This window comes from Gossypium hirsutum, chromosome D06 (genome assembly GCF_007990345.1).
Source record: "Gossypium hirsutum isolate 1008001.06 chromosome D06, Gossypium_hirsutum_v2.1, whole genome shotgun sequence".
Lineage (NCBI taxonomy): Eukaryota > Viridiplantae > Streptophyta > Magnoliopsida > Malvales > Malvaceae > Gossypium > Gossypium hirsutum.
Genome location: NC_053442.1, coordinates 8557673 through 8585298, shown reverse-complemented (window position 1 = coordinate 8585298; position 27626 = coordinate 8557673). Strand labels below are relative to the sequence as shown.

The 27626-nt window shown below is 31.2% G+C and overlaps 1 protein-coding gene across 1 annotated transcript; it reads right to left on the bottom strand.

Annotated features, from left to right (window-relative positions):
• Positions 1 to 24131: 24131 nt before the first annotated feature.
• Positions 24132 to 27391, bottom strand: LOC107901316 (uncharacterized). The gene is made up of 6 exons (XM_016827261.2): positions 27058 to 27391; positions 26827 to 26960; positions 26607 to 26721; positions 26403 to 26517; positions 25302 to 26207; positions 24132 to 24612 (listed from the first exon to the last, which is right to left on the bottom strand). The coding sequence occupies exons 2-6, from the start codon at positions 26925 to 26927 to the stop codon at positions 24560 to 24562; spliced, it is 1290 nt and encodes a 429-aa protein (XP_016682750.1). The 5' UTR covers positions 26928 to 26960; positions 27058 to 27391; the 3' UTR covers positions 24132 to 24559.
• Positions 27392 to 27626: the final 235 nt, after the last annotated feature.

Sequence of the window (27626 nt, the reverse complement as noted above, 5' to 3'; positions counted from 1 at the left end):
ACAAGTCTTTCATCTCAAATTCTTCACTTAGTTGGGCTTTGACCTTTCTTATCTCTCATTTATCTTTCGTTGCTATCAACATGTCATCAACATAAAGAAGTAGATACACAAAAGAACCATCACTGTTTCTCTTAAAGTAAACACAACTGTCAAAGCTACTTCTTTTAAAATCATGAGAAGTCATAAACGAATCAAACCTCTTATACCACTATCTTGGTGACTGTTTCAAACCGTAAAGGGACTTTTTTAGCAAGCAAACATAGTCCTCTTTTTCTGAGACTGTAAAACCCTCTGATTGTTGCATATAAATATCCTCCTCAAGTTCTTCATGCAAAAATGTAGTTTTTACATCTAACTGCTCAAGCTCCAAATCATGCATGGCCACAATACCAAGCAAAGCTCGAATCGAACTATGCTTCACAACTGGAGAGAACACATCTGTGAAGTCCACTCCTGGAATTTGACTGTAACCTTTTGCAACAAGCCTTGCTTTATATCTGGGTTCTTCAATTCTTGGATCCCCCTCTTTCTTTTTAAACACCCATTTACAACGAACAACCTTTTTACCTTTAGGAAGTTTCACAAGATCCCATGTTTGATTTTTGTGTAGTGATTCCATCTTCTATTGCATAGCAAACATCCACTTTCTGAGACTTCACAACTAACCGCCTCAGAATAATTAGATGGCTCTTGGTTTGCATCTATATCTTCAGCCACATTTAAAGCATAAGCAACTAGATCAACCTCGGCATACTTCTTTGGAGGTTTAATTTCTCTTCTAGTTCTGTTTTTAGCGATAGAGTATTGTGGTGAATAAGCAACTCTATTTTGAATTTTTGTACTGGCTTTAGTAGTCGACTCTGTTGTAGATTCTAGATTAATCTGATGCTCCACCTGCTTTTTATTTTCTTTATTGGAAGAGTCTTTAAGAGATAAGTTAGGTAGCATAGCAGTTTCATCAAAAACAACATATCTGCTAATCACAACTTTTCTATTTTCAAGACACCATAACTTATACCCTTTTACACCAACTTTATAACCAAGAAAAACACATTTAATAGATCTCGGTTCCAGTTTTCCATTATCAACATGAGCATACGCAGGACAACCAAATATCTTTAAATCAGAATAGTCAGCAGGATTACCAGACCATACCTCTTGTGGAGTCTTTTTCTCAGTGGCAACGGATGGAGATCGGTTGATCAAAAAACATGCAGTAGAGGTTGCTTCTGCCCAAAATGACTTTGATAAGTTGGCATTTGACAACATACATCGAACCTTCTCCATGATCGTTCTGTTCATTCGTTCTGTAACGCCGTTTTGCCGTTCTCCATTGTCTGTGCGGAGGTATTTTATTTGCTTTCCCGTGTATTTTTCAATCATGGTTTTCCAAGACTTAAATGTGAAAAACACGTCACTTTTTTGCTTCAGGAAAAACGCCCACACTTTTCTGGAAAAATCATCAATAAAAGTTAGCATATAATTCGCTCCACCTCTTGAAAGCACTCTGGATGGCCCCCACAGATCAGAATGAATATACTCCAACGTTCCCTTTATGTTATGGATTCCTCTGGTGAATCGAACTCTCTTTTGCTTCCCAAAAATGCAGTGCTCATAGAACTTCAGTTTGCAAATTCCTTGCTCATCAAGAAGTCCTCTTTTGCTCAATTCTGTCAAACCATTCTCACTCATATGCCCTAGGCGCATATGCCAAAGTTTATTAATATCATCATCTGACAAGGAAGAGGATGACACAGCTACATCACCAGTAACAGCAAAACCCTGCAAAACATATAACTTGGCAGTCTTTCTCTGCCCTTTCATCACAATGAGGGAACCTTTGGAAATCTTCAAAACCCCACTTTCAGTTGTGTATTTGTACCCTTTTGAACCAAGAGTACTCAATGAAATTAAATTTCTTTTTAATTCTGGAACATGTCGTACGTCACTGAGTGTTCTGACAACTTCATCAAACATCTTAACTCTAATTGTTCCAACACCTGCAATTCTACATGAAGCATTATTTCCCATCAACATAATACCTTCAGACACTATTTCGTAAGTTGTAAACCAATCTCGATTAGGACTCATGTGGAAGGTGCAACTTGAATCAAGGATCCACTCCTCGCTCACTTTAGAATTGTTGACAAAAGCGACTAGAAGTTCCCCATCACTGTAATCTTCTACAACATCAGCTTTACCAGAATTTTCTAATTGTTTTCCATTTTGATTCACAACCTCCCTTTTGATCTTGTTCTGTAGCTTATAGCACTCAGATTTAATGTGTCATTTCTTCTTGCAAAAGTTACAAGTTTTACCTCTGTATGAAGACTTCGATCTACCCTTAGATTTACTGCGAGGATTCTGTTCTTGTGTCCTTCCATGATCATCATCAGCATTTCGATCTTGTCTCCCACGAATAATAAGACCCTCTCCCTAAGAGTCGATTTTAACCATAAGATGCTTCATCTTATCATACGAGGTTAAAGAATCATAAACCTCATCAACTGTGAGAGACTCGCGACTATATAAAATTGTATCTTTAAAGGTTGAATAAGACGGGGGCAACGAACAAAGTAGAATCAAACCTAGATCTTCCTTATCATACTGAACCTCCATGGCCTCCAAGTTTGAGAGAATTTCTTTGAACACTATTAAGTGTTCGTGCATAGATGCACCTTCCTCCAAACGATGAGCATAAAGACGCTACTTCATATGTAGCTTGCTAGTTAGAGTTTTTGACATACATATCTGTTCCAACCTCTTCCATAATCCAGCGACAGTCTTTTCCTTCATCACATCCTGCAAAATTTCGTTAGACAGATGCAGGTGTAACTGTTTTAACGCCTTTCGATCCTTACGCTTCTTCTCTTCTTCCATTAATGTTGAAGGCATCTTATCTACCCCTAGTAGGGCTTCCTATAAGTCCATCTGTGCAAGAACTGCTTGCATCTTTATCTGCCACAACGCAAATCTGGTGTTGCGATCCAACAACGAAATTTCGTACTTCAAAGATGTCATTATCGTGATTGAGATGAACAACCCAGAAGGTCTGATACCAATTTGTGAAAAATATAATGTTGGTAATGACAATATATCGCAAAGAAAAATAGAAATAGAAAAATAAAGAACACACAGATTTTACGTGAAAACCCTTTCGGGAAAAAACCACGGGCAGAGGAGAAGAAAATTCACTATGTCGAATTCACTATTTATAGGCTTGTAAACCTTATTCTAATAGGAGTGAAACTCCTTATTCAAATAATATCAAATAGATGGAATTTAATAAGGTTTAAAAACCTTATTCTAAAATAAAATAAAAGAAGTATAATTCTATAGGGATTTTACTTTTATTTTTATTTTATCACAGTATTTTATTTAAATAAGGATTTGGGTCACTTAATTCTAACATCGTGTATCCAAGTCCGTTTTACTATAGTTTCGTCGAGCAATGTTTCAATAAACAGAAATGAGAAATTTAAATGCAAATTGGACTTGTGATAGTATATGTTTGATAATTAATGTGTGATAAGAATTGGATTATCTTAATGTCTTAAAACTCTCTCATGATTTATATATGTGACTAACCTATTTAGTTGATTATGCTGACATGTACTTAGATGTGCTATTATGTGCCAAGAACAGCCACTTTTGAATGCCAAATTGTATGATATTTTCTTTATGCTTTAATGGATCGAGGTAAGATTAGTAACTCCATTTGAACTTACTAAACATTCTTAATGCTTACTCTGGTTGTTTTTCCTTCCATGTAGATTTTCATCTTGTAGAACTGTCGAGCTAGATTAATGAAAAAGCACACACTATCCCGTGATGGTAGTTATAAATTCATTTTGAGTAGAGACTATGTGACATTTACCTAAGGTTTCTATTGTGTAAATAATAATTTTGAGATTTGGTAGCCTTATGTTAATAGTGGTGATGATTGATCTTGAATATAACACTTGGTATGAAACTTATTAGTGTATATTTTGGTCAAGCTTGATGTTTTGTGGATGGTGATATTTCTTTTGATTAGTTTGGTATGGCAAAACTACCTTATAGGCTACATAAAATGGTCAATTTGAGTTATTGTTTGTAAGAATGGTAAGCTATATGTGTTAAGTATGTGTTTAATAGTTTTGTTTATGTTTTAAGTGATGCATGATCATTCCTTGAAGTTTTTAATTACAATTATCATGATAAACATGTTTGTGATTGTGGCGAAAACATTTTGACATGGATAGATGAATAAGAACTTGAATACGTTTGATTATTAAATGGTTAGATACTTGAATTGTTTGGTTTGATGGCTATATTCTTGTGTAAGGTTGAATGAATGACTTGGGAATGGTTTGAAGTTCATTGAATTAGGTACCAAATGTGGATTTTGCCAAAAACAGGGGCAACGTCACGTTCATGGGCTCTTGATGTCGCAACGTCATCATATCAGAGAGTGACGTTGTGACGAGTATATGTATGTCATCGCGACATGACATACTGAGATGATCACATCGTGATGAAGAAATGACGAATTTGCAATGTCAGTCCATGAATTTTTAAAACTTTACGATTTCGTCCTAATTCGAGTGTGAACTAGTATAAGAGTATTCTTAAGCCCGTGTAAGTTCCGGAATTGATTGAATGTCATACCTTATGCTTGTCTTGCATGCATTTAAAAGTATAATGACACGAATTGGATGTTTATTTGATTGTGATTACTTCAATAACTAGTGTAGCATTTTGTAGCTCAGACCCACCGATAGGTCGAGTAAGGGGTGTTACAACAGCAATGCTCAATCAATATATAATTATATAATCCACATGTTAATAAACCATTGGAGGGGCACATTAAGAGTCACAATCATGGGGCAGAGGAATTTTATTCATAAATTCATATAACTATCTATATCTGTAGTCAAATAACTAAAAAGCCAAAAGCTGATACATTGGGTATACAACTTTGGTATAACATATCTTCATTTACAATAGTGGCATTCATAGCTCAATAAAACGGAAAATAATATCCTCTTATTAGCATTACATGATAGCTGGAAATGTAACGTGACCACAGGTTATTTGTCTAGGAAAAATAATTTAATTACTATTTGTTTATTATAAAATATATGACATTTCATAATATAGCTTCATTTACAATAGTCTATAGTCTAGATTGAGCAAACTGGTTAAAGGACTATTATGTTGTCTATCAAATCCGAATGGAGAAATACATTTCTTGGGTATCGAAGTGATTAACTCCCAAAATATAGATACATAGATGTGATTATCTAGATTGACAATACATTGGACAAAACCTAAGTCGAATTAATCCTAGATCTGTTTATAGATTAATTCACTTGTGACATTTATAGTATGACTTACCTCAATCCTAAGCAAGTGATTGACTATATATGTGTGACTCGTATACTTTGATGCATTGAAAGCCTGAGTTCAAATAACTAAAAAGCCAAAAGTTGATACATTGAGTATATAACTTTTGCATGACGTAACTTCATTTACAATAGTGAAATTAATAGTCCAATAAAAGAATAAATAATATACTCTTATTACATTACATGATAGATGAAAAAGTAATATAATCACGAGTAATTTGTATAAGACAAATTATTTAATTATTGTTTGTATAGTATAAAATATTCAAACCTTGTAATGTTTTGTGTTTTGATCATATGCAAGGCTGCTATTTATAGTGTGATAGATTATTGCACTAATGGAAAGAAAGATGTGTAGGTTTCTTTAATTTAGTCACAATTTTCTCATTAAATCTCGTGAATAATTGTTTTCTTTTATTTTCTTACCTTATTTTTTAATGTTCAGACTAATTTGTAAGGTTGTCTACATTAAACGAGTGAATTAAAGTAATCAATTCGGATTTAAGGGTATTAAACAGTAACATTTGAAAATTAATAGGGATAACAAAACGTAAATAATAAACTATTAATATAGGATTGAGGTGAATAAAAATTAAGTTATAAAAAGTAGAAAAAAAAAGTTAAATAGTTGGCGTAAAATTAGTTGTTGAATGAAAAAAAAAATTCGATTGATTCAAATCATTTGAGTAGATTTGTCCATGGATCGGGTCATCCATCTAGGTCCAAAGGCCCGTCTAAAAGTTGGGATAGTTTGAACAAAAATATGATGCCCGAGAAATGGGTTTGAGTAAAATTAAGGCTTGCTTTTTTATATCGGCTGGGCCTTGGGCAAGATTTTTTGTCCGAGCTTGGCCCGGCCTAGCCCGAATATATTATGCTATAAAAAATATTATATTAATTATATATGTTAAATAATATTTATATTTATATTTATATTTATATTAAATCACTAACTCAATAACAATTAAACATATTACCCAAAACTTAAAAAAAAACTTAACCAACTAAATAACCCAACCCAAAATATATTTTATTGTATGTAATTTAATGTATTTTTAATGTATTATTTAACATATATAATTAATGTATTTTTTAATTTAAATACTTTTTAATATATTTTTAATGTGTTAGAAAACTTTTATTTTAGCGTTTTTAGTGCATTTAGTGTATTATATTTTTTTAAAAAATTAAATAATAACTAATCTAAAAAAATCAAGTATGGGCGGTCAGGTTTAGCCCGATTTTACCTTTCTAAAATTGGGCCAAGCTTGAGCAAAAAAGTAAGCTCATTTTTCAAGCTGAATTCAAACTTGAAAAATTGGTTTAGATACATTGCATGGACCGAGCCTGAACGCGGGACAACTCGACTCATAAGCACCTCTACATTTGAGAGATAATAGAATGGTGTACCAACTTTTATACTTAATCATGCACACATGGCAATCATACAAGGAGACCCTTGTCACAAAATTAAAGTGTCCACATCAGAAAGTTTCCATAATTGTTACGGTAACTTGTTATTAAACCAAGCTTTATTTTATAAGATATTTTGATATAACAAATTTTTGAATAAAAGTTAAAGTTGAACAAAATTGGAAATAATAATAAAATCAAGTTAAAATAGTTTCAGCTAAGTTAAACATTTTCACTCATGTTAAAATTATTTTAAAATAAGTTAGTATTGCTCCAGGCTAGAGGTGATCATGGACTGGGCCCAGATAAAATTTTGGGCCCGTTTTTTAGGCCTGGGCCCGGCCCAACCCAAAATATGGGCCTAAAAATTTGTCCAAGCTCAGCCCGAAAGAAATTTGCTAAGCCTGAGCCCGGCCCGACCCATATTAAATTTTACAACACCAAAAAAAGTATATATTTAATATATATATTTGATTAAAAAGTATATTTGATTAAAAATACAAAATATATATTTAATATATAATTCAGCCTGACCAAAAAAGTTTTACCCGAGGTCCGGCCTGTTTTCTAAACGTGCCTCCTTTTTTGGCCCAAACACATATTTCGGGCCTATATTTTTACCCAAACCCTTCTATTTTTTAGGCGGGCCGTCAGGCCGGGTCAGGTAGCCTAACCCATGATCACCTCTACTCCAGGCCAAAATGTATACCCATTCTGAAATCGATACCAAATTGACATTTTGTTTTCAATCAATTACAAAGTATCGATATCTTTTACTAAGTATCGATAAATTGTCTTTAGTATCGTTGTAAACTAACTTTAACGATTACTAAATCAAACATTAAATGCTAATAGTATCGATACTCGTAGAAAAAGTATTGATAGCTTCTATTGCAAGTGAATTTAATGATTTGATGTTTTCATCCCAACGACTCTATTTATGTTTCCAACAACCATAACAATTGAAAATCAATTAGAGGGTATAAATATCATCTTTCAAAGGTCCTACAATAAGAAAAGAGATTATCAAGTCAAAAAATCAATCAATACAACCTTAGTGCTTAATTCTTTCATTCTTTTCTTGTACACATTTGTGAGCCTTCATTGATATTCTTTAGCTCAAGTGTATTCTTGTTTATTTGTTCTTAATTGGCAAACATTTTGATATTGTAATGATTACTTCTTAATTTGTTTTTTGTATTTACTCTTTGAGAGAGTTGCAATCTTAAGATTTTTGGTAGAAGTCTTAAGGAAGATTATAAGGATAAACAATATACTCAAAGGTTATCAAATTAGTGAATTTGAAAAAATTCATTGTGGAAAGCTAAAGTAGTGGAGTACGCAATTGGGCCAAAACCACTATAAATTGTTATGTTCTTTGTTGCTTATTCATTCATTGCTTTCACCATTTTCTTAAATGTCAATTCACCCCTCTCTTAGTGATTTTGAGTTGATCTATTGAGCTAAGACTTATAATATATATGGCTAGGTTTTTGTACCCCTAAGCTGATTTTATATAGTAATTTAAATAAATTATATTGTATTTATTTTTGAATAATTTAATAAAAAATCGACTACTCAAATTTAAATATGTTTTATATAATTTAAAATTGAATAGATGATTATAATTATAACTATGTTTATTTTAAAAAAATAAAAGATGCATAAAATTGTGTTAGTTTATTTTTTTAAAATAAATATTAATTTATATTTTAATTTTATTTTAAAAAATACTTTTTAAATACTTTTTTACTTTTAAAATTAATTCAAACTTAATTCTTTCTTTTTTTAAAGTAAACTTAAAAAATTAAACATCAACAGATTTAAAAATTTAAAGGGATAAATACCAAAACTATACATGAACTATGGTTTAATGTGCAATTGTATACATAAAATTTGATTTTGTGCAATTTTAAACAAGAAATTTTGATTTGATCAAATTCTTGTAAATTATTAACACGGTTATTGATATAACATCGTTTTATGTTTATATGTTGCATACATAAATAATTATATTTATCCAATGTACAAATAAATTGATGTGCTTATTTCTTTAAATGTGCATAATTAAATCAAAATTAAAATTTTAGGTACACATTTGAAACACAATTAGAGTTTCATGTGTATAGTTGCACCAAATTAAAGTTCATGTATAATTTTGAGATTTATCCCAAATTTAAATAAGAAATATTGTAAAGTAGAATATAACAAATTTAAATATTTATTGTAAATAATTTAACTATTATTTTATGAATATTCAAAATTAAAAATTAGCATATTTTTAAATTTAACAGTCATTTTTTTAATTTTTTAAATAATCAATTTTATAAATTTAAATAAAATCTATGTTGTTAAAATTTGTAATTAAAAATTACAATTATTGGAAACTTTTTTTTTAAATTAGTTTTAAAAAATTGTTTTAAAACTTTTTTTGATACAAATTTTTAATTTTTTTAAATATTAGAATAATAATGCTTTTGATAGCTTTTAAATAGTTAATAAATAATAAAATACACTTTTACAAAAAAAAATCGTAGAGGGTAGTATTTTTTAAATATTATTTTAAATTTAATTAAACATTTGCATTTAATTATAAAAAAACAAAAATATTTTATTATTTTGAAAATTTTAATTTTTAGAATAAATATGTTTACAAAACACATGAAATGATTTATCATATATTTTAAATTTTCTAAATTGTTTTTCAAATATTTAATTCAAAACACAATTAAGATTTAAATCATTTTTAAAACATTATTTGAAATTTATATTTAACTACAATTTTAATTAAATAATTAAAATATGCAGATTGATTTCATTATTATTTTAAACGTTATACAAATTTAAGATTAAAATAATTGAAAGTTTTCATTTTAAATATTTTATTTTTAATGTGTTTTGTAGAAACAAATATAAATTGCTAATGCATAATATATTAGAAAATAATTTTAAAAAAGTTGTAAAATTGTGTACATACTTTGAGATTGTCACACAATTAAAGCATAAATATGGAGAAAAAAATTAAAAATACAACACCAATCAATAAATATAATAAAAATAAAATTTACAAGTATAGAATTAAGTTGAATATATGATAAAAGTTTATGAAAATTAAACAAAATATAATATATTCAAGGATCTTACGTGCAATTATCCTCAATCTTCAAAACCCTTCCTCTCGACGAGAAGGAATTGTATGAAATTGTGATTCCACATTATCCATATCCATTTTCAATAGAAGAATGACAAATCAGATTTTTCCTCTTAATTTTTAGCATTTTCAGTTAGATTTGAATTTTTTTCAAGAGAAAAAAACTAAAAATTAGGAGGAAAAATCTGATTTGTCATTCTCCTATTGAAAAGAGATATAGATGACGTGGAATCACAATTTCATATCATCCTTTCTCTCCTTTCGACTTGTTGATGTTTTGTAAAATTTGGTATTATTTTTATAAGACATTTGAAAAGTGATGTATCCTAAAGAATAAAAAAATAATATAGTAAAAAAATACATGAAATCAAAAAATTATAAAAGAAAATAAATTTAATGTCAATTTTAGAAAGGAAATTGCATGTAAGTTGAAAAAACTTTTCACTATTATTTATAGAATTAACAGTGGGTAATTAAAATTTAAAAATAATTATGATTATAGTAATTCTCTCTTAAAATTTAAAATTATTATTATCTCTTAAAGTTTAAAATAATTATTATCATCTATTAAATTTTAAAATAGTTATTATTATCCCTTAAATTTTAAAATTATTATTATCATGAATTTCCATAATATTTTTTAATAAAAATAAAATATTAAATTTTAATAGGAAAATAATATTAAAAGATAATGATATTTTAAGGTGTATTTATCTAAAAAAACATTTAACGAGTAATTTAAAAAATAAAAATAAAATTTTCATTGGAAAATATATATCAAATTATAAAATAAATATATTACAAAATTAAATATTTTGAAAGGATAATTTAGTTAGAAAGTTGTAATATATATATATTTTTAAAATTATAGAAATTAAATGGATATTGAAAAATTAAATAAATTATTTTTAAAAAATTATAAAAAAATGGAGATACATCACATGGGCTTGTGTACCTTGATATATCAAATATATATATATGATATATAACTAATTAAGGTCAAATTCTCGTATTAGTCCTTATATTATACATAAGTTGCATGTTTAGTCTATGTACTCTAAGTTGGTCATTTTTTAATCTCATTACTTTTTAAATTTTAAAATTTCAGTTCAAACCAAAAGGAACTCATTAAATTCATTAAGCTAAATTCTGTTATTTTCAAAATAATATTTTACAAATATTTTATCTTATTTGTCGTGCCATGTTAGCTTAATATTTTCATACAATATCCACAAAAAAAGTCACCCTATTTTGGTTAATCGATTTAACAGCTATTTTATGAATTAGGATTAAAATTTTAAAATTAAAAAAAGTATAGGGATTGAAAATGATCAAATTGGAGAATATGAACTAAATCCACAACTTATACACAGTACGAGATTACTATTAAAAATTGACTTAATAAATTAACTGTTATAGCTCGGGTCAAATCTAAAATTTTAAAATTTGAATATAAAAACTAAAATTAACCAAATTACAATACAAAGACTAATAAGAGGATTTGATCATTAATTAATTTTTTACCATATAGCTTTTTATTCAAAATTTGTTTTTTTATATAGTTCTTTGTTCAAAATTTTATCATTTAACCAATGTGTTGTTTAATCAACTGAAAAAATCAGTGCTGAAAAATAAATCTTAAAAATTGAAAATTGAAAATTGAAAATTTAAGCACAGAATTTAAGTTACAAAATCTATTTGATATATTTTAAAATTAATGGTAAATTACACTACTAGCCACCCAGCTATTAATAAATTTCTTTTTTGGTCACTCAACTATGAAAAGTTACAAAATAGTCACCTAACCATTAGTAATTTTCTTTTTTGGTCACCCAACTATTTAATTTTGTCTTTTTTATCACCAGTTGGCTAACGGTGGCAACTTTTAAATTTAACATAATAGCAACTTTAACCCTCAATATTTATAAATTATGTCAATTTATTCTTGATTCTAAAAATATAACCCTTAACATTTACACATTGTGTAATTTGGTCTTTTTTGCAATTTTATTTTTCATTGTGGCATTGAAGGTTATTTTTAAAAGAATGAGAAGAGATGAAAATTATTGTCTTGAATTTTTGGTGTTTCTATTTTTTTTGTATATTTTTAATCAAATTTAGCAGATAATTTTTTTAGTTTTTTATGTGAAAGGATCACAAAGAAAAGCAAAAAAACAAACAAACAAACAAAATACACAATGTGTAAATATTAAGGGCTAGATTTGTTTTAAATCATGACTAAATTGACACAATGTATAAATGTTGAGGGTTAAAGTTGCTATTACACCAATTTTAAAAGTTGCCACTGTTACCCAGCTAGTTACCAAAAAAGACGAAATTAAATAGTTAGGTGACTATTTTGTAACTTTTCATAGTTGGGTGACAAAAAAGAAATTTACTAATAGTTGAGTGACCTTTTTATAACTTTTTATAGTTGGGATATCAAAAAAAAAAAATACTAATAGTTGAGTGACTACTAGTATGGTTTACCTAAAAGTAGTTATGGAATATAATTAAATTGTTTGATAAAAATAGATTTTAAATCATAAAAAATATATTTTATCCTTAATTTTTAAACCTTTCACCTTATTTTAAAAGCAACCAAATTTTTAAATATAATTTTTTATACAATAATATATTATTAAATAAATAAAATTGAATTAATTAAAAATATTCCCCATTAAATATCTATTTCATTTTTTTATAGAAAAATTTTAGTAGATTGTTTTTATTTTAAATTACCAAAATGTAAAAAAAATCAATTAATATTTAAAATTTAGAATAATTTAATTTTTTTAGAATTTGTTAGACAAGCCCTAAATAAAATAAAAAAAACTATGATGAAAGAAAAAACATCACATAAATTATGCACCTTAAACACAATTAAATAATGTAATTAGAATAAAAATGAATTAATAAAAAAAATAATGACGGTTTGAAATATCATATATCAAAACATTTTTGAAAAGGTTAATCTTTACTCTAAAATTTGACTCTACAATGTGATATTTGTAAAACAAAAAAAAAATTCTATTCAATAGATATATTATTTTTGTGTATCTTTATATCTCAAAGTTTTTACAACATTAAGTTTATTTGTTGATTAGAAAAAATTAATAAATAGATACGATGTCTACATTTAAAATTGCTTGTATGGATGACAAATGGAACATCACATTGGGGAAAATTAGGGAAAAAACTCGAAAAGAAATTTGCAAAGTAGGCATTTTTTCTCATATATAGAGAAATAGACCGAGAGCTTGTTGTGTGTCGAGTTGCCATAGGTAAAGGGGTTTTAAGTGCAACACTAAATCGAGAGATTGATGTCCCCAAATTAGAGAAGTTTAAGGGGGAAAGGTCCGTGAGGGAAGTGGACAACTTTCTGTGGGAGATGGAGCAATACTTTCTTGCCATGAGCATAAAGGATAATGAGGCTAAGGTAAATATTATTGCTAAATATTTTACAGATTTTGCTCTTCTTTGGTGGAAGCGAAGGTCCACATATGAAAAGCGTTGCCAGGCTACGATTGGGACTTGAGAGGAGTTTTAGAATGAGCTCAAGAAGCAGTTTTACCCTCAATATGTCGAGAAGGAGGCTCGGGCTAAGTTGCGTTGGTTCTCATAACAAGGTTCAATTCGAGAGTATGTAAAGGAGGTTAGTGAATTAATGCTCCAAATTACGGATCTAAGTGAGAAAGATGCATTCTTACTTTTCATGGTTGGGTTTAAGTTGTGGGTTAAGCAAGAATTGGAACGTCGAGGGGTCCAAGAACTGTCTAAAGCTCTGATCGTGGCAGAGTCCTTAATCGAGCTTGTTTTGAAGAAAGAAAAGTTCGAGTCTTCCAAGCCCAAGGGGAAGGGCAATGATATGGAAAATGAAGAAGGATAAGTCAATAATGAAAACGATAATGATAGAAATAAGAAACCACAAAATGGAAAGAGGAAACCCAACAGTAAATTGAAGGGGCCATTGAAATGCTTCCTTTATGAATATCCAAATATGGTAAAGGACTGTTCAAAATGATTCATGTTTTTTGCCATCAAAAAGGATGATGAGCTAGAAAAAACACCCATGGGGCTTGGTTTGATCATGTATGGGATCAAAGCTAAAAGGGGTAAAGAGAATAAGAAGAAACCAAGGAAGTGTTTCTTTTATTGTGGTCTGCATAGGATATGTGATTGTCCAGAGTGATCTAAGACTTTCATGATCAATAAAGAAGTGGAAGTGGATCCAGTGAGTGAGGCTTTGAAGCTTGGGTCAATGATACTCAATTTTGCGAAATCGAAGAGGGATAGCAAGCAGAAAGGGTTAATGTATATGGACATCAACATTGCAGGTTAGAGGAAGAGTGCTCTTATTGATATGGGGGCATCAGACATATTCATGTTTGAAAAAGTTGTGGGTAAGCTTGGTCTCTCAGTTAATGAATAAACTAAAAAGATAATGATTCCAAAGAGGTTCCAACCGTGAGAGTAGCAGAAGGGGTTGAGCTATGGATTGGTCAATAGAAAGGCAAGAAAGACTTCGAGGTAATTCACTTGGATGATTACAACTATGTTCTTGGCTTAAATTTCCTTGACAAGATTAATGTTGTTTTGGTTCCTTTTGCCAAATGTATATGCATCTTGGATACTCACAAGATTGATGTTTTAGTTAATGAATTAACTAAAAAGATAAAGATTCCAAAGAGGTCCCAATTGTGAAAGTAGTAGAAAGAGTTGAGCTATGGATTGGTCAATAGAAAGGCAAGGAAGACTTCAAGGTAATTCACTAGGATGATTACAACTATGTTCTTGGCTTAAATTTCCTTGACAAAATTAATGTTGTTTTGGTTCCTTTTGCCGAATGTATATGCATCTTGGTTACTAGACAACAACAATGTTTCATGCCAATGAGTCGAGACATAAGGGGTGGACCGAAGGTATTGTCAGCAATCTAACTAGTCGAAGATGTTCATGAGAGAAAAACATTGACTTGGTAGATAGGAGAAGTGCTACAAAGACCTCATTAGAAATTCTATAGGGCGATAAACTGATATGAAACCTGATGAGTTATTAGTGGGGCTACCACCTAAAAGAAATGTGGGTTATGCATCGGACTTTGGGTGAAAAGTAGTGATGCAAATAGGGCAACAGAGACGAGCAAATGTAACGAAAGAGGTACATCTCAAACACTTTGGTAGTGTTTTTCATTCTGACTACTTAGCTTGGCAAAGAAACATGGGCCATTTCAGAGTTTTGAAGCAAGTAAGTAAAATGGCTTATAAACCAAAGTCAGCAGCAAGGCTCAAGGTTAACCTAGTGCTCAATGAGAGTGTGTCAAAACCTAATTGTGTGGATCAAGGGATCCCGATTGAGGCACAATGTAGGCAAGTAAGTGCAACGAACTTTTGCGAACAAGATGTACCAAAAAGGAGAGAAACAGTTCGAGTTAGGAGATGACAAAAGTTGAGGCAAGTGTTCCGAGGGATGAGACTACTTGATAGAGAGGCTAGTTAGGAATCGGCCGAGGCATTGAGAAGGTTCTGGGATGAGTCAAACTTAGGGGTGAGCAAAACTTGATTCGACTCAAAAAATTGAAAAAAAAATTGAATTTCGAGTTAAACGAATCGAGTTATTCGAGTCAACTCGAATTTTTTTTTTTGAATTTGAGTTTAAATCGAGTTTAATTTTCGAATTTGAGTAACTCGAATAAATCAAATATCAAACTATAATATTTTAAATTTTTACCCTAAACCCCTAAGCCTTTTTATTTTCTCCCAATACTTTTACTCCCTCCCACTTTTTCCCCAAAACTTTTACTCTCCTCCCATCCCACCCCAGTCTGCCCCAAACCCATTTTCCCCTAATTTATTTTGAATATTCCCCCCCATTTACTTTCCCCCCAAAATTTTATTCCCCCAACCCTCAAAACTTTTTATTTTCCCCCTAAACTTTTACTTTTCACCCTTTACCCCAAAATAAAAAATCATCCAAAAAAATTCCTAAACCTAAATAGTAATAATTTTATTTTTATCTTCTATTTGTATTATTAAATTAAATTTCACATTTTGTACTATTTATATTATTGAATTGTTTAATTATATTAAATATTTATAAATTTCTATTAAAATTGAATTATTGATGATGCCATAAAATTTTCGTGTTAAATTTTATGTTGGTATCAATTTTACATTTTATATTTAAGATAACTTTTATTAAAAAAAATCACATTTTTTATATTTAATATTTTTTTTAATTTCAAAATGCATAGTGACAAAAATCAGAAGATAATTGAAGCAACTAAGCAAGCAAGAAGCTAACTCGTATATAAAATATTAATAAATAAATTATGAGAAGATGAAAGTTAATAACAAATTTGATTACTATGGGTGATAGTGGTAACAAGGATCCAAAGTTATTTTTTTTAATTTAACTCGAACAAATATATTCTATTCGATTTCCATCTCACTCGAATCAGTTTGAGAAATTTCAAATCGAGTTAGGATGATAAAATATGATTCATCAATTCGATTAACTCGAAATTTTTTCATTCGATTCGATTCGATCGAGTGCTCAGCCCTAGTCAAACCAATGTCATTCCGAGCACGCAATGAGGGCATTACGAGAATGGGTAAGGGAGAATGTCACGGGCCATGAATCAAAGCCCATGACGATTTCACAAAGAATTTCGTATAAAGGTCAATTGATGAAATAGGGCTCATTTAACCCAAATTAACTAGCCCGACTCGTGGAAACCATGGAGAAGCCCTCTACTTGAAGCCTTGGTGGCTCAGTGAAACACTCTAGTAAAACTAGAGTTACCAGGGAAAATAGTGTAAATCCTAAAGGAATAAGATTGTATGGAGTTTAAATCCCTTAGGTGTCTCAATTGTAGATAAGCTCTAATCTTGACCGTCAATGTAACTCAATCTATATCGTTAGTTTTGGGGGAGCTCAACTATACATAAAAGTCTTCCCCCTTATTTGTCATCATTCCATCCATAGTTGTGAATATATTTGAGAGCATTTACTCAAACACTTGGTGTGTGCTATTTTTCCTTAAGCTTTTCTGTTCTTCATTGCTTTTTCATTTCGAGTTTGTTTCCGCTATATCTTGGTGCCTTACAGAATTTTGGTGAGAATTCTCACTTTCGCAAGAGTTATGTTGACTTAGGCAGATTTGGAGCAAAGAAATCACCTAATGTTGTACGATTTGCGAGACTAAAGTTCTAGCCACATGACAATAGCATGTGCCCCTTAAAAAATAATTTAATATGAGGTGCAACCTGTTTAGCAGATAACTGGTTAAGTTAATTTTAAAAAATATATATTATTTTTTAAGTAATATTTAAGTTCATTTTAAAAAATCGTTAAATCGCCCTGAAACACCTTTGCACATAGTTGCCATGCTTGGCCATTTTGAATTCGTTGATAAACTTTCACTTGAATGCCTGATCTAGCCAACGAACTCAATTCCCAAAGTCAATCACCACTTCACTTAGCAACAGTCAAAGGGCACCGGCAAATTGTGACAAGTTCACTACAAGTTAACCTTGATATGTGCCTTATTTGTGACCATGATAGGAGGAACCCTCTTCACATAGCAGCCATGAAAGGTTGCCTTGATGTATTGAGAGAGTTTATTCATGCCAGACTTGTCGATGGCCCAAGGTGACACCATTTTGCATGCATACGTGAGGTGCAACCAGCTCGAGGCTTTGAAGTTGTTGGTGGTCGAAGGAATTTCGAATCAGGAGTTTGTGAATTGTCTAAACTACGAGGGTAACACCATCTTGCATATGGAAATAGCTGCTAACCAAACACAGGTGTGTACCATGGACTTTTTTTCCTTTTAAGTTTGAACATCTCAAAATAATAAATAAATTAATGGAAAACATATAGAACTATATATATATATGCATGTTAGCCATAAAGTTTTTGATTCGTAGCGAAAGAGGTGGACAAGAATTGTGAGAATAAAGATGGCTTCAAGGCACTTGATCTTTTATTACAAAAGATACTCACTTAATAACTTTGTAATAAACAAATGACATTATAATAGATATAAATTTAATAGAGAATTTTATCAGTGTCAATAGTTCTTAAAAGTTCACATCAATATTTTAATTATAATAAAGTATTTGGACTAACTAATAATATTATAAAAATTGAGTTATCAAATTATGTCAAAATTAAATTATGTAGGTTAAGTCTCAAATTTAAGTGCAATATAAGGGATCAAAACTAAGATTTGATCATTAATATATAATTAAAGAAATAAGAAGCTTTGGTTGACACGTGTTATAGAAGGTGAATCTAAATTTAGTAGAGATTTTTAACGGTGTTATTCTTAAAATTCACACCAACATTTTAATCAAAATAAAATATTTAGACTAACTAATGACATTATCAATGTTAAGGTACCAAATTATATAAAAAATTTTAAAGTATAAAAATTAAATCTCAAATTTGAACGAATTATAGGGGTTGAAATTGAAAAGTGAAATCAGATTGGAGGTTGAATCAGTCAGACCACTAATTTTGGTCCAATCAGTTCAACTAGTCTAATTGATTTGTTAAATTCAATTGAATAAATTATTAAAAATAAAAAAATATTTAAAAAAATAATGAAAATCAATTTAACTGGTACCAATTCGCAAGTCAACCGGTCAAACCCTTTATTAATACCTTAACAGTTATTGATCCACACGGTTGGATCAATCCGGTTCTAGAAACAATAGTTTTAAAGAATAGCTCAAACGTTTATTAGTAATAAAAAGTTCTCCAATCGAAAATAGTCACATATGATCAAGAGATTACCAGAGATGCCTCCAACATCAGTTGTAGCAGTGCTTGACCGAGACAGTAACCGGTTAGGGTTAGAAATAAGCTGGAAAATAGTAATCGAATGAAGCCCAACCCAGCAAAGCAACTGGAGCAGAAACGTCAGTTCGGCGGGTCCACCCACCACCGATCAGCTTCTACGACCGAAGCTACTCAAGAATGTACTTCCTCCATCCAAACTGTCTCTTAATTAATTCGATGCCCTTCTTGACCCATACAGTGAGCTGATGCATTCCCTTCTCTCGGAATGTGTTTAAAGTGACACTGAAGAAACCTAGCTGCCAGAGCTTTACCATCCCATACTAATGCACCTGTTGAAACTAGCTGCCATAGCTGTCATCGGCGTTTCTCAACAGCACCAATACTTGATCTGTCCAGATTCCGTGATGATATCTTCGAAATCACCGTTCTAGAATCACCTGCAATCTCCACATTGGTGAAGCCTATATCAGCTGCAAATTAAGGAGCTTGAATTGCCGCCCTTGCTTCAGCTATAAAAGAATCAAGTATGTAATCATTCTTCATAGAGCAAGAGCCTAGAACCAATCCATTATGGTCAGGGATAATGATACCTACGAAAGACTGATGGTTTTGTTGCAGAAATGCTGCGTCGAAATTGACTCTGTCATACGATTCCTCTGGTCGATTCCACTTAACACAAGGTCGATGCGTTGGCTTCTGTTCCACTGAAACCAAAGAGTCAATCTCCTGTGTATAAGCGTGAACCCAGGTAACATCTCTACTAGTTTGTCTAATATTCTCATGAATGAATTTGTTCCGAGACCACCATAAGGCACCAAACATATTCTGCAGGCCAGCTGATGCTAACCATGCCCCAAACATCTAGTGCAATCGAACATTCCAGAACTACATGACTTACTGTTTCATTCCCTGCAGCACACCTTGGACATAGTGTATAGGTTTTGAAGTGTGGGTACATAATTATTGTAAAACCTCCGCATTGTAATTTTGAGTTTCGAAGGACCTTGTATCGCCCATAAAGTCTTGAACAGTAGTCTTTATGTTATTTTGATTCTGAGAAAGACTGATAGTAGTAAGACCCGAATCCAATAACGGATAGCCACGCTTGACGGAATACTCGCCTCTCCTCGAGAACAAGGTATTGATTAGCTAAACATTCCATTGCTTGGAACCGAAGACCAATAAGCCAGAAACTTAATCCACTGAACCAACAATCATGCCAAACTGAAATTGAGGTACCATTCCCAACCCTTCATGCTTTCGTTGCCCAAATGTTTTTCCATGTTAAAAGACGGAGAATTAAAAGAATACGATTTAGCATAGTACTTGGCTTTAAGAAGTCAACCAACAAAAGAAGTTGGATTAGAGATAAGATAGCTTAATGTTAGTCTCGAAAACCGAGCTTCCCTTTATCTTTAGGCAAAACGCACACCTGTTACGACATTTTTGCCACCAATACTTGGAAATTGACCCCTCCCATCTCATTACACAGTTTTTAAAAAATACCTTTAACTATATTTATTAAAATAAAAAACCTATTTCTTACCATAATTAATTTGCCATGTTATTTTTTGAATTACTTTAATTAATTTTTAAATATTTTATTTTTCCTTTTTCTTAGTTAATACTTTTCACTTATTATTTTTCAAATATTTATTTTCCAATTTTCTACTTATATTATTCATAAATTATTTTAAATTAATATGAAATAATTCAATATGTTTTAATTATTAAATACAATACATCCATGCAAAATGAAAATAGCTTTCATATATTTTAATACCAAAAAACAAATAAATAATTAAAAAAAATCTTAAACACTGGTTATGAAATCTTCAAAACATTGTATACTATAATAAATCTTTTTCATTTATATTTCTAAATAACACTCTTAGTTAAGACATATGTTTTACATATTTTTTTTTCATTGGCATACTGATAAAGCCCTTATTCATTTGGACCCTTATTCTTTTTGGGGATTTTGGTCTTCAACCTCTAAAATTTAATCAAATTGCTTACTTTTAGATGAAAAAATTGATTTAACTTGTTCAAATTTTAACGGCATTGATAAGACCACTAGCGTGACAATCTACGTATAATTCATAAAAATTCAAAAAAAAAATTAAAAATCAACAAAGTTCATAAAAATTTTAAAAAATTTATTCATATTAGCAATAAATTATATATAAAATGTCACGTCAATGTCATTAACATTTTAACAGTTCAACCAATTTTTTTTCATCAAACAACAATCAATTCACTAAATCTTACAGGTTGAGGGTCAGAATAACCTGGAAAAAAAAACAAGAATAAGAGCTTAATTGACAAAATGAGTAAATGTTAAAGGGCTAAAATTATCTTCATGCCTTTTTCAATTTGGCCCTTATTAATTTTTAGTTAAATTTGACCCTCAATTTTTTAAAAAGAGTCTAATTTTACCATCAACTTTTCAAAAAGAAAAAAATTATTTTTTAATGAAAATATTGAATAAAATATTAAAATTTTAAATATATTTAAACTTCAAAAAAAAGTAATAATTTCTCATTTATATTTACATAAAAAGGCAAACCAATTAATTATTTAAAAGATAATAAATATTATTTTTATATGAAAATTTTTAAATTTTAAATGAAACAAAATTAGAATAATTACATGCATAGTGTATTTAAAGTTGTACATATATTGCTTTAATTTTTATTTTTATTTCCATGTCTACATGTATGTATGGATGGATTCGATACATTTTTGGTGGAATAAGAAAACATAATCTCTCACGAATTATGTATAATTTGCAAGTTATTTATCTTTGTAAAACACGTCATAAAACTTTTTTTTCTTCAACTTCATTTGTTGAGAGGTAATTCATCCATTTTAGAGAAGTTTTTGAAGTATTATCGTCTGCTGTCGACAGATCCTTTAATAGGTTAGTATTGTCCTCTAGTCGAGCCAAGATTTTGTCTCCTAACACTATTGAGGGCTCGAATGCTAGAGGCGAGGTTCACAAAGAGGGAGTTCCTTGTCGGATCGGATCATGCGTTGCACATGCCACTTACCACCTGATTAAGTGGTAGTACATATTCCCTTAGATGCAATACAAGGGGCAATGGTTTAAACCCTACCGGTCGTGCAACACTCTACTCCCCTTAGTAGGTGGCTATATGTACTGCCTAATCCAATCCAACGAGGAGCTTTCGCTTTGCAAACCCTGTTTTTGACACTCAAGCTCTCGGTTGAGTTAGGAGACGAATCTCTTACTCAATCCATGGATAATAATACCAACCGATTGAAGAGTCTGTTTGCTCTAAACGGACGACACTTCAAAAACTTCTATGAAAGGAATACACCTTCCCTCAACATCATTACGTTTTTTATTAATTATCTTTTTAGAAGTTAATAATTTTTTTCTTTAATTATTTTATCTACGTAACTAAACTTTTATAGTTCAGCATGGTCATAAATTCTTAATTTGTACAAATAAAACAATATAACATATTTAATAAATAATCTTACATTCGTGTAATCTTATTATCAAAAAAGATATTGTTTCCATGAATCAAATACCTCCAAAATAAACCTAAAATCAAAACATTACATCCATACTACCCTGCATCACACTATCCTATTCTTATTAAATATTATAATAAAAATGTATTATACTTTTTTTTTTAAATATCGAAGAAAAAAGAGTCATATTTTTTTCCTATGTAAAAAACATTTTTCAGTAATAATAATTTCGAGTGTGATTCGATGCTATACTTTGATACTGTTTAATGAGAGATTTATCCTTCTACTCTCAAATCCAAGGTTATCAATAGTTGAGTTCAAATCAAGTTCAAATATTAAGTGTTCAGCATGATCATGAATCTACTATTTTTGCTTCTTATGTTTTTTTTTCTTTGTTATATTATAGAGATATTCATTGTAAATTTATTATAGAATTTATATTGTGAATTTTCATCAAATAAAGAAAATGATAATCATATTCCAAAAAGTAAGAATCAAATCGACAAAATTAAAAGACGTATAACATGTGCATGTATTATTGCTTTTTATGCATCTTTTATTTTATATTCTTTCACATGATTAATTATAAAGTTAATAAATCTAACAAGTTCAATTAATCAATGAATTATCCAATTAAATTAATTAATTTATCATGAGTCAATAAATTCAAGTAGTCAATTTATAAGTTTATAATGTTTCAAATTCATGGTAGAATAGTTAATTAAGGTATTGAATTGATATTTTAATTCCACTAATTGAAGGTTAATAAAATAAGATTAATAGATTTCTTCACATGAAATTTAAGCATTTTATTAAAATAATATTTTAATTAAAATCATTTTTATTTAATAAATTATAATTAATAAAATAGATATAATTTTACTTAAAAATTTAAACCATATATTATTATAGAGAATTAATTTCATAAATACCATACTTTATAACCATGGTAAATATTGTTGTTACAAGTGAAAAGTTGTTATAGAGAAAAAAAAACAAAAAATAATTTTCTAAAAAATTGATGTTATAGAAAGAACTCAATGTATTTGTTGTTGTTTGCTTCTTTATTCTACTGCCTTTGGACAACCGTATGCATGTACCTTTATACACACCTTTGGCCTTTGCAATGAATTATTGTGCTCACATGTGCGTCAAAAAAAAAAGGGGGGGGGGTTATCCTAATCTGAATATGAGAACATTACAAAGACAAATCCCAATGGGACCATCCAGAAAATTTGACTTTGGATTCCGCTACTTCCATCACCCTTGCCCATTCATACCCTGTTATTTCATTATTAACGGTTTGTGATTAAAACTTTGGAGCCTCCACTTGGCAACTACTGTCATGCATTTAACCTCCTCAACATACTGTGAAAAGACAAAAAAAGAAAAGAACCTACAATGCAATGCAACAAGCTCAGACAATTTTCTAGGCTGGAACCCACAAAATATGGCTTGCGGCTGGGGAATGGGAATGGCTGCCCTAAAAACAAAACAAAATGAAAAGTGGAATAACCTGTGGTTGGATAAGGGAAGTTCCTCGTGAATCAATTAGCTGATGTTACTGTCATGTAATGACATAAGGTGAAGAGATGAAAATAGACATACAGACACACATATATATATTTATAAATATATATATATATAAAAGAAAAATGGAAATCCTCACCAGAGCTCAGTCATTGTCTTTTTCACAAAATTGGGAGAGAATGAGATGGCTTGTCAACCACATCTTTAAAGCTTGGTGGAGTCAGTCACCCCACCACAGATCACATGGGGAAGAGTTTACACTTTACACACTCTACTCTTTTGAGAGGAATCTCCGTCAAATTTAAAGCTTAGAGAGGTCCTAAATCGGATAAAAATGGTAAAAAAGGCAACCTACCTTCTCTTAGAAATTTAAAAAGGGAACCACCAATTCCCAACGTCTTTAAACATGGATCAAGGGTGCTCACCAGCATTTGCCTTGTTCTACACATCACAACCCATAACAAAGTAATCCTCAAATAAGTCCTTTACATAGGTAACCATCTCAATCACAAAGGCTAATGCATAAAAGCTCATTCTACAAAACACCCAACACAAGTCCGCAACCAAAGAGTTTTCTAGTATGCATTTGTGCCTCCTAAAAACCTAATAAGTTGAATGTTACCCAAGATGAGCATCTAACTACTCAAGTGTATCACACCACAAAGGCATGCATGTGATCCTTGCTCCCAACCCTGCGCCATATCCCCTGCATCAGCAGTAATCCATTTCCAGTCCCACAAGCTACCTCCGTTTCTTACAACGCTTAGATTCCTCTTGCCATCCTGATCTCCGAGAAGTGATATAGCAAATGCTTATCTACATCACAGAAGTGACAAAAATGTAATGGCTAATTCCTTACCTAGCAGCAAACTACACAGGAAAATAGGGCTCAACCAAACCTAATGCCAAGAACTAATAAGTACCCTCCTGTGAATAACTCTAGAAGCATTCATATCAACAAGAAATTCTAGTGCTACAAACAGGCTAAAATCAACCCTTGACCATTCTCCGAAGGCAAATAGGAACATGAGCTCTGGATGTTGGATATATCCTTTGTGATCAACACTTTTCTCTATGTTAGTTCGGGTATATATTTCACACCACTTTATAGTTTCAAATAGCTAATTAATTTGTCTACAATGCATATATTTTTCCTTCATTTATCTCCAGATCTTTGTACATCTAGAAACCTACAACTCATTCTGCACATGCTGAGAAGGTAAAAATATTCCTTTTATGGTCCTCAATTGATCAAAAGTTATTTATACTAAAATTTTCTAAGTAATTAGACGTGTAATGAGAATTAAATCATCCAACTATTAGATATCAATCATGCTCATTTTATTTACAGTTCATTCTCTGCTGCATCCCAACAATGCAACTTGTCAGCACTTACATTTTACAACATCTATTAGAGAATAAAGATTGCAAGCAAGATTCACTAATACGATCAAAAGATCATTAATTTTGAAGGGCAAGCTACAATAAAACTATTGTTTACAAACCTGGTCCATGTCTTCTATTATTAGATGAGGACCCTGGTTGCTTGCAAAATTGTTCATCTTCTGAGTTGCCTCCAAATGTGGCCTTACGCTTTCTCGTTGCTGCCCCTACATTATGACCTTCATTTTCCATAAAGCACTTTCTTGAAAAGGATTCAAAATGGTCATTAACAGTCCTCTCTAGAAAAAAGGGGATCTCTTTACTCTTTTGTTGAAAAACATCACTAAGTTTGCCCCCATCTTGAGTGTTGCTGGGACCAACATCTGTGGTTTCACAAAGTGACTTCTTTTCTACTTGCATACAAGGGTCAGAAAATAGACCCAACCGCAAGGACAAATCACATTCTTTCCCAAGTAACTTCTCATCAGTGTGTCTGATATCTTGCTGCCCAATTCGCTTGCCACCAATATCAACATTGGAAGAGGAAAAGAAATTCTGCAAGGAACCCATTTCAGCTGGCTCTAACACGGATGAACCAATAGGTCTCCCAACTATTATCGTATCAGACACTAGATTTTCCTGCACTGGAGAACCTGTTTGGGACTCTGCATTTTGATAGTGAATTCCATAATAAAGGGGGTAAACTTGACCTGAGTTCGATGGACTGTTAGTTTCCACCCTCATCAATTGGTCATGGCCAGATGGGCAATTTTGAGGTAGAAACGGATAATTATGACGGTTAGCTTGTGAAACTGAAGTGTTCGAATTCACATTGGTTGCTATTCTTGCAAGCTGACTACCAGACTGAACCGGGGATAACTGAGGATACCTATCCTCACTACCGTTATCCAAAATCCTAGGAGTTGCAGGAACAGTTTCGGGTGCTCTTGGCGTAAGGTAAGTCCTAGGATTACTGTGTCGTTGGCTCCTTGAAGCTCTCACTGGATAGCACCCCAGGTTAAGGGCCGCTAAAACAACATATATGTGCTACAATCTATCAGTCCAAATTGTTCTTGAAACAACTTTCAAATTGAAAGCTTCATTAAGTTGTAGCTAAATCTAGATAAATAAAAAATAAAAAACGAGAAAAAAACCACAAACATAACAATAAACTCGAAACCAAGAATTTACCACAGAAGAACATGAAAAGAAATCTACAGTACCTTCAACACAAGGTGGCAAAAGCTCTCCTGTTTCAGTGCTCTCATCTCGACGGATAATCGTGTTGATGGCATCATTAACACGGTCCCATAAGGTTTCCGGGTTGGTGTATTCAGCCTAAAAACCCAATAAGAGGGGGGGAAAATTGAGTCCAAAGAAGTAGATACAATATAAAAAGATCCACAAATTTTAAAGAAGAAAAGAACCTCAGAATTGGCTTTGGAATACATAATCTCCTCGGCTTTGACGATGACAGTAATAATTTTATCTTGCCATTCCTTATTCTTTTTAGTAGCTGTGCTATGAGTTTCAATAGCTAGCCTAAAATCAAACACATGGCGGGCAAGGAATTAAACCCCCCCAAAAGGTAGAAATGATGCTGATTAAAACGTAACAAAATTAAGGAAAACAAAGAAGACCCAGAACCTTAAAATCTGCTGAATGATGGAACCTCTCATGGGTTGGTGTCTTTCGCTATGCCAAGCTCTTCTTACACACTCGTAAGGTCTAGGGCCTGGTCTCGGCATCTTTGATCTTTCTTCTTCAATGGAAGACAAAATCTAGAGACAGAGGAGGAAACAAGGAAAGGGAAGAGATATTTGAGGCTAACCGAGAGGAAAGTAGGAAAAAAAAGGAGTGAGACGGTAGTTTTATTACATGGGGTTTGATGGAGATTAGTCAATTTGTTTATGATATCTTTTGGCGTTCCTTCTTTTTTCTTGAATTCCCAGTCTGCAAATCGAGAGAGAGATCAGAGATGGATGGGGCCTTTCCTCTTTTTTTCTCTTTCTTTTGGGTAGGGAGCAGTACAACATCCAACAGGAGTGAAAAATAGCTCATGCCTTTGTTTATGCCCCCAATAATTTAACACTTAACCATTGTTTTCACTTTACAGTCAGCTTTTGGGTCATTTTTATTGATAATAATATGGTTTTGGGGGTTGGGAATCCAAATCAAACAAAACAACAAAAGTGTTCAAGTCACCATTAAAATCTCCCTGGCAATCGCCTGCCTTTGCCCCCATCTTCAACCCCCCTCGCCTGCCTATGCTATTAGTATTGGCACATTAACACCTCAATCTCTGCTCTGCTTGTATTAACAAGAGAGTTGTTATACCACCACCAATGACAATACAGGCATAATAGAAAGCTACCTGAGATACATACTCCACCCGCTATAGATTGGGAGATCACTAGAAGTCCTACTTCCCGATTTAGTCATCCAAG

What these genes read in the sequence shown, in the direction of transcription:
- LOC107901316 (XM_016827261.2), bottom strand. Translation starts at nt 26,927, where the DNA reads ATGCCGAGACCAGGCCCTAGACCTTACGAGTGTGTAAGAAGAGCTTGG. An exon ending in ATTCCAAAGCCAATTCTGAG is followed by an intron (nt 26,518 to 26,606) that starts GTTCTTTTCTTC and finishes TTGGGTTTTTAG; the next exon opens with GCTGAATACACCAACCCGGA. An exon ending in TTTGCCACCTTGTGTTGAAG is followed by an intron (nt 26,208 to 26,402) that starts GTACTGTAGATT and finishes ATGTTGTTTTAG; the next exon opens with CGGCCCTTAACCTGGGGTGC.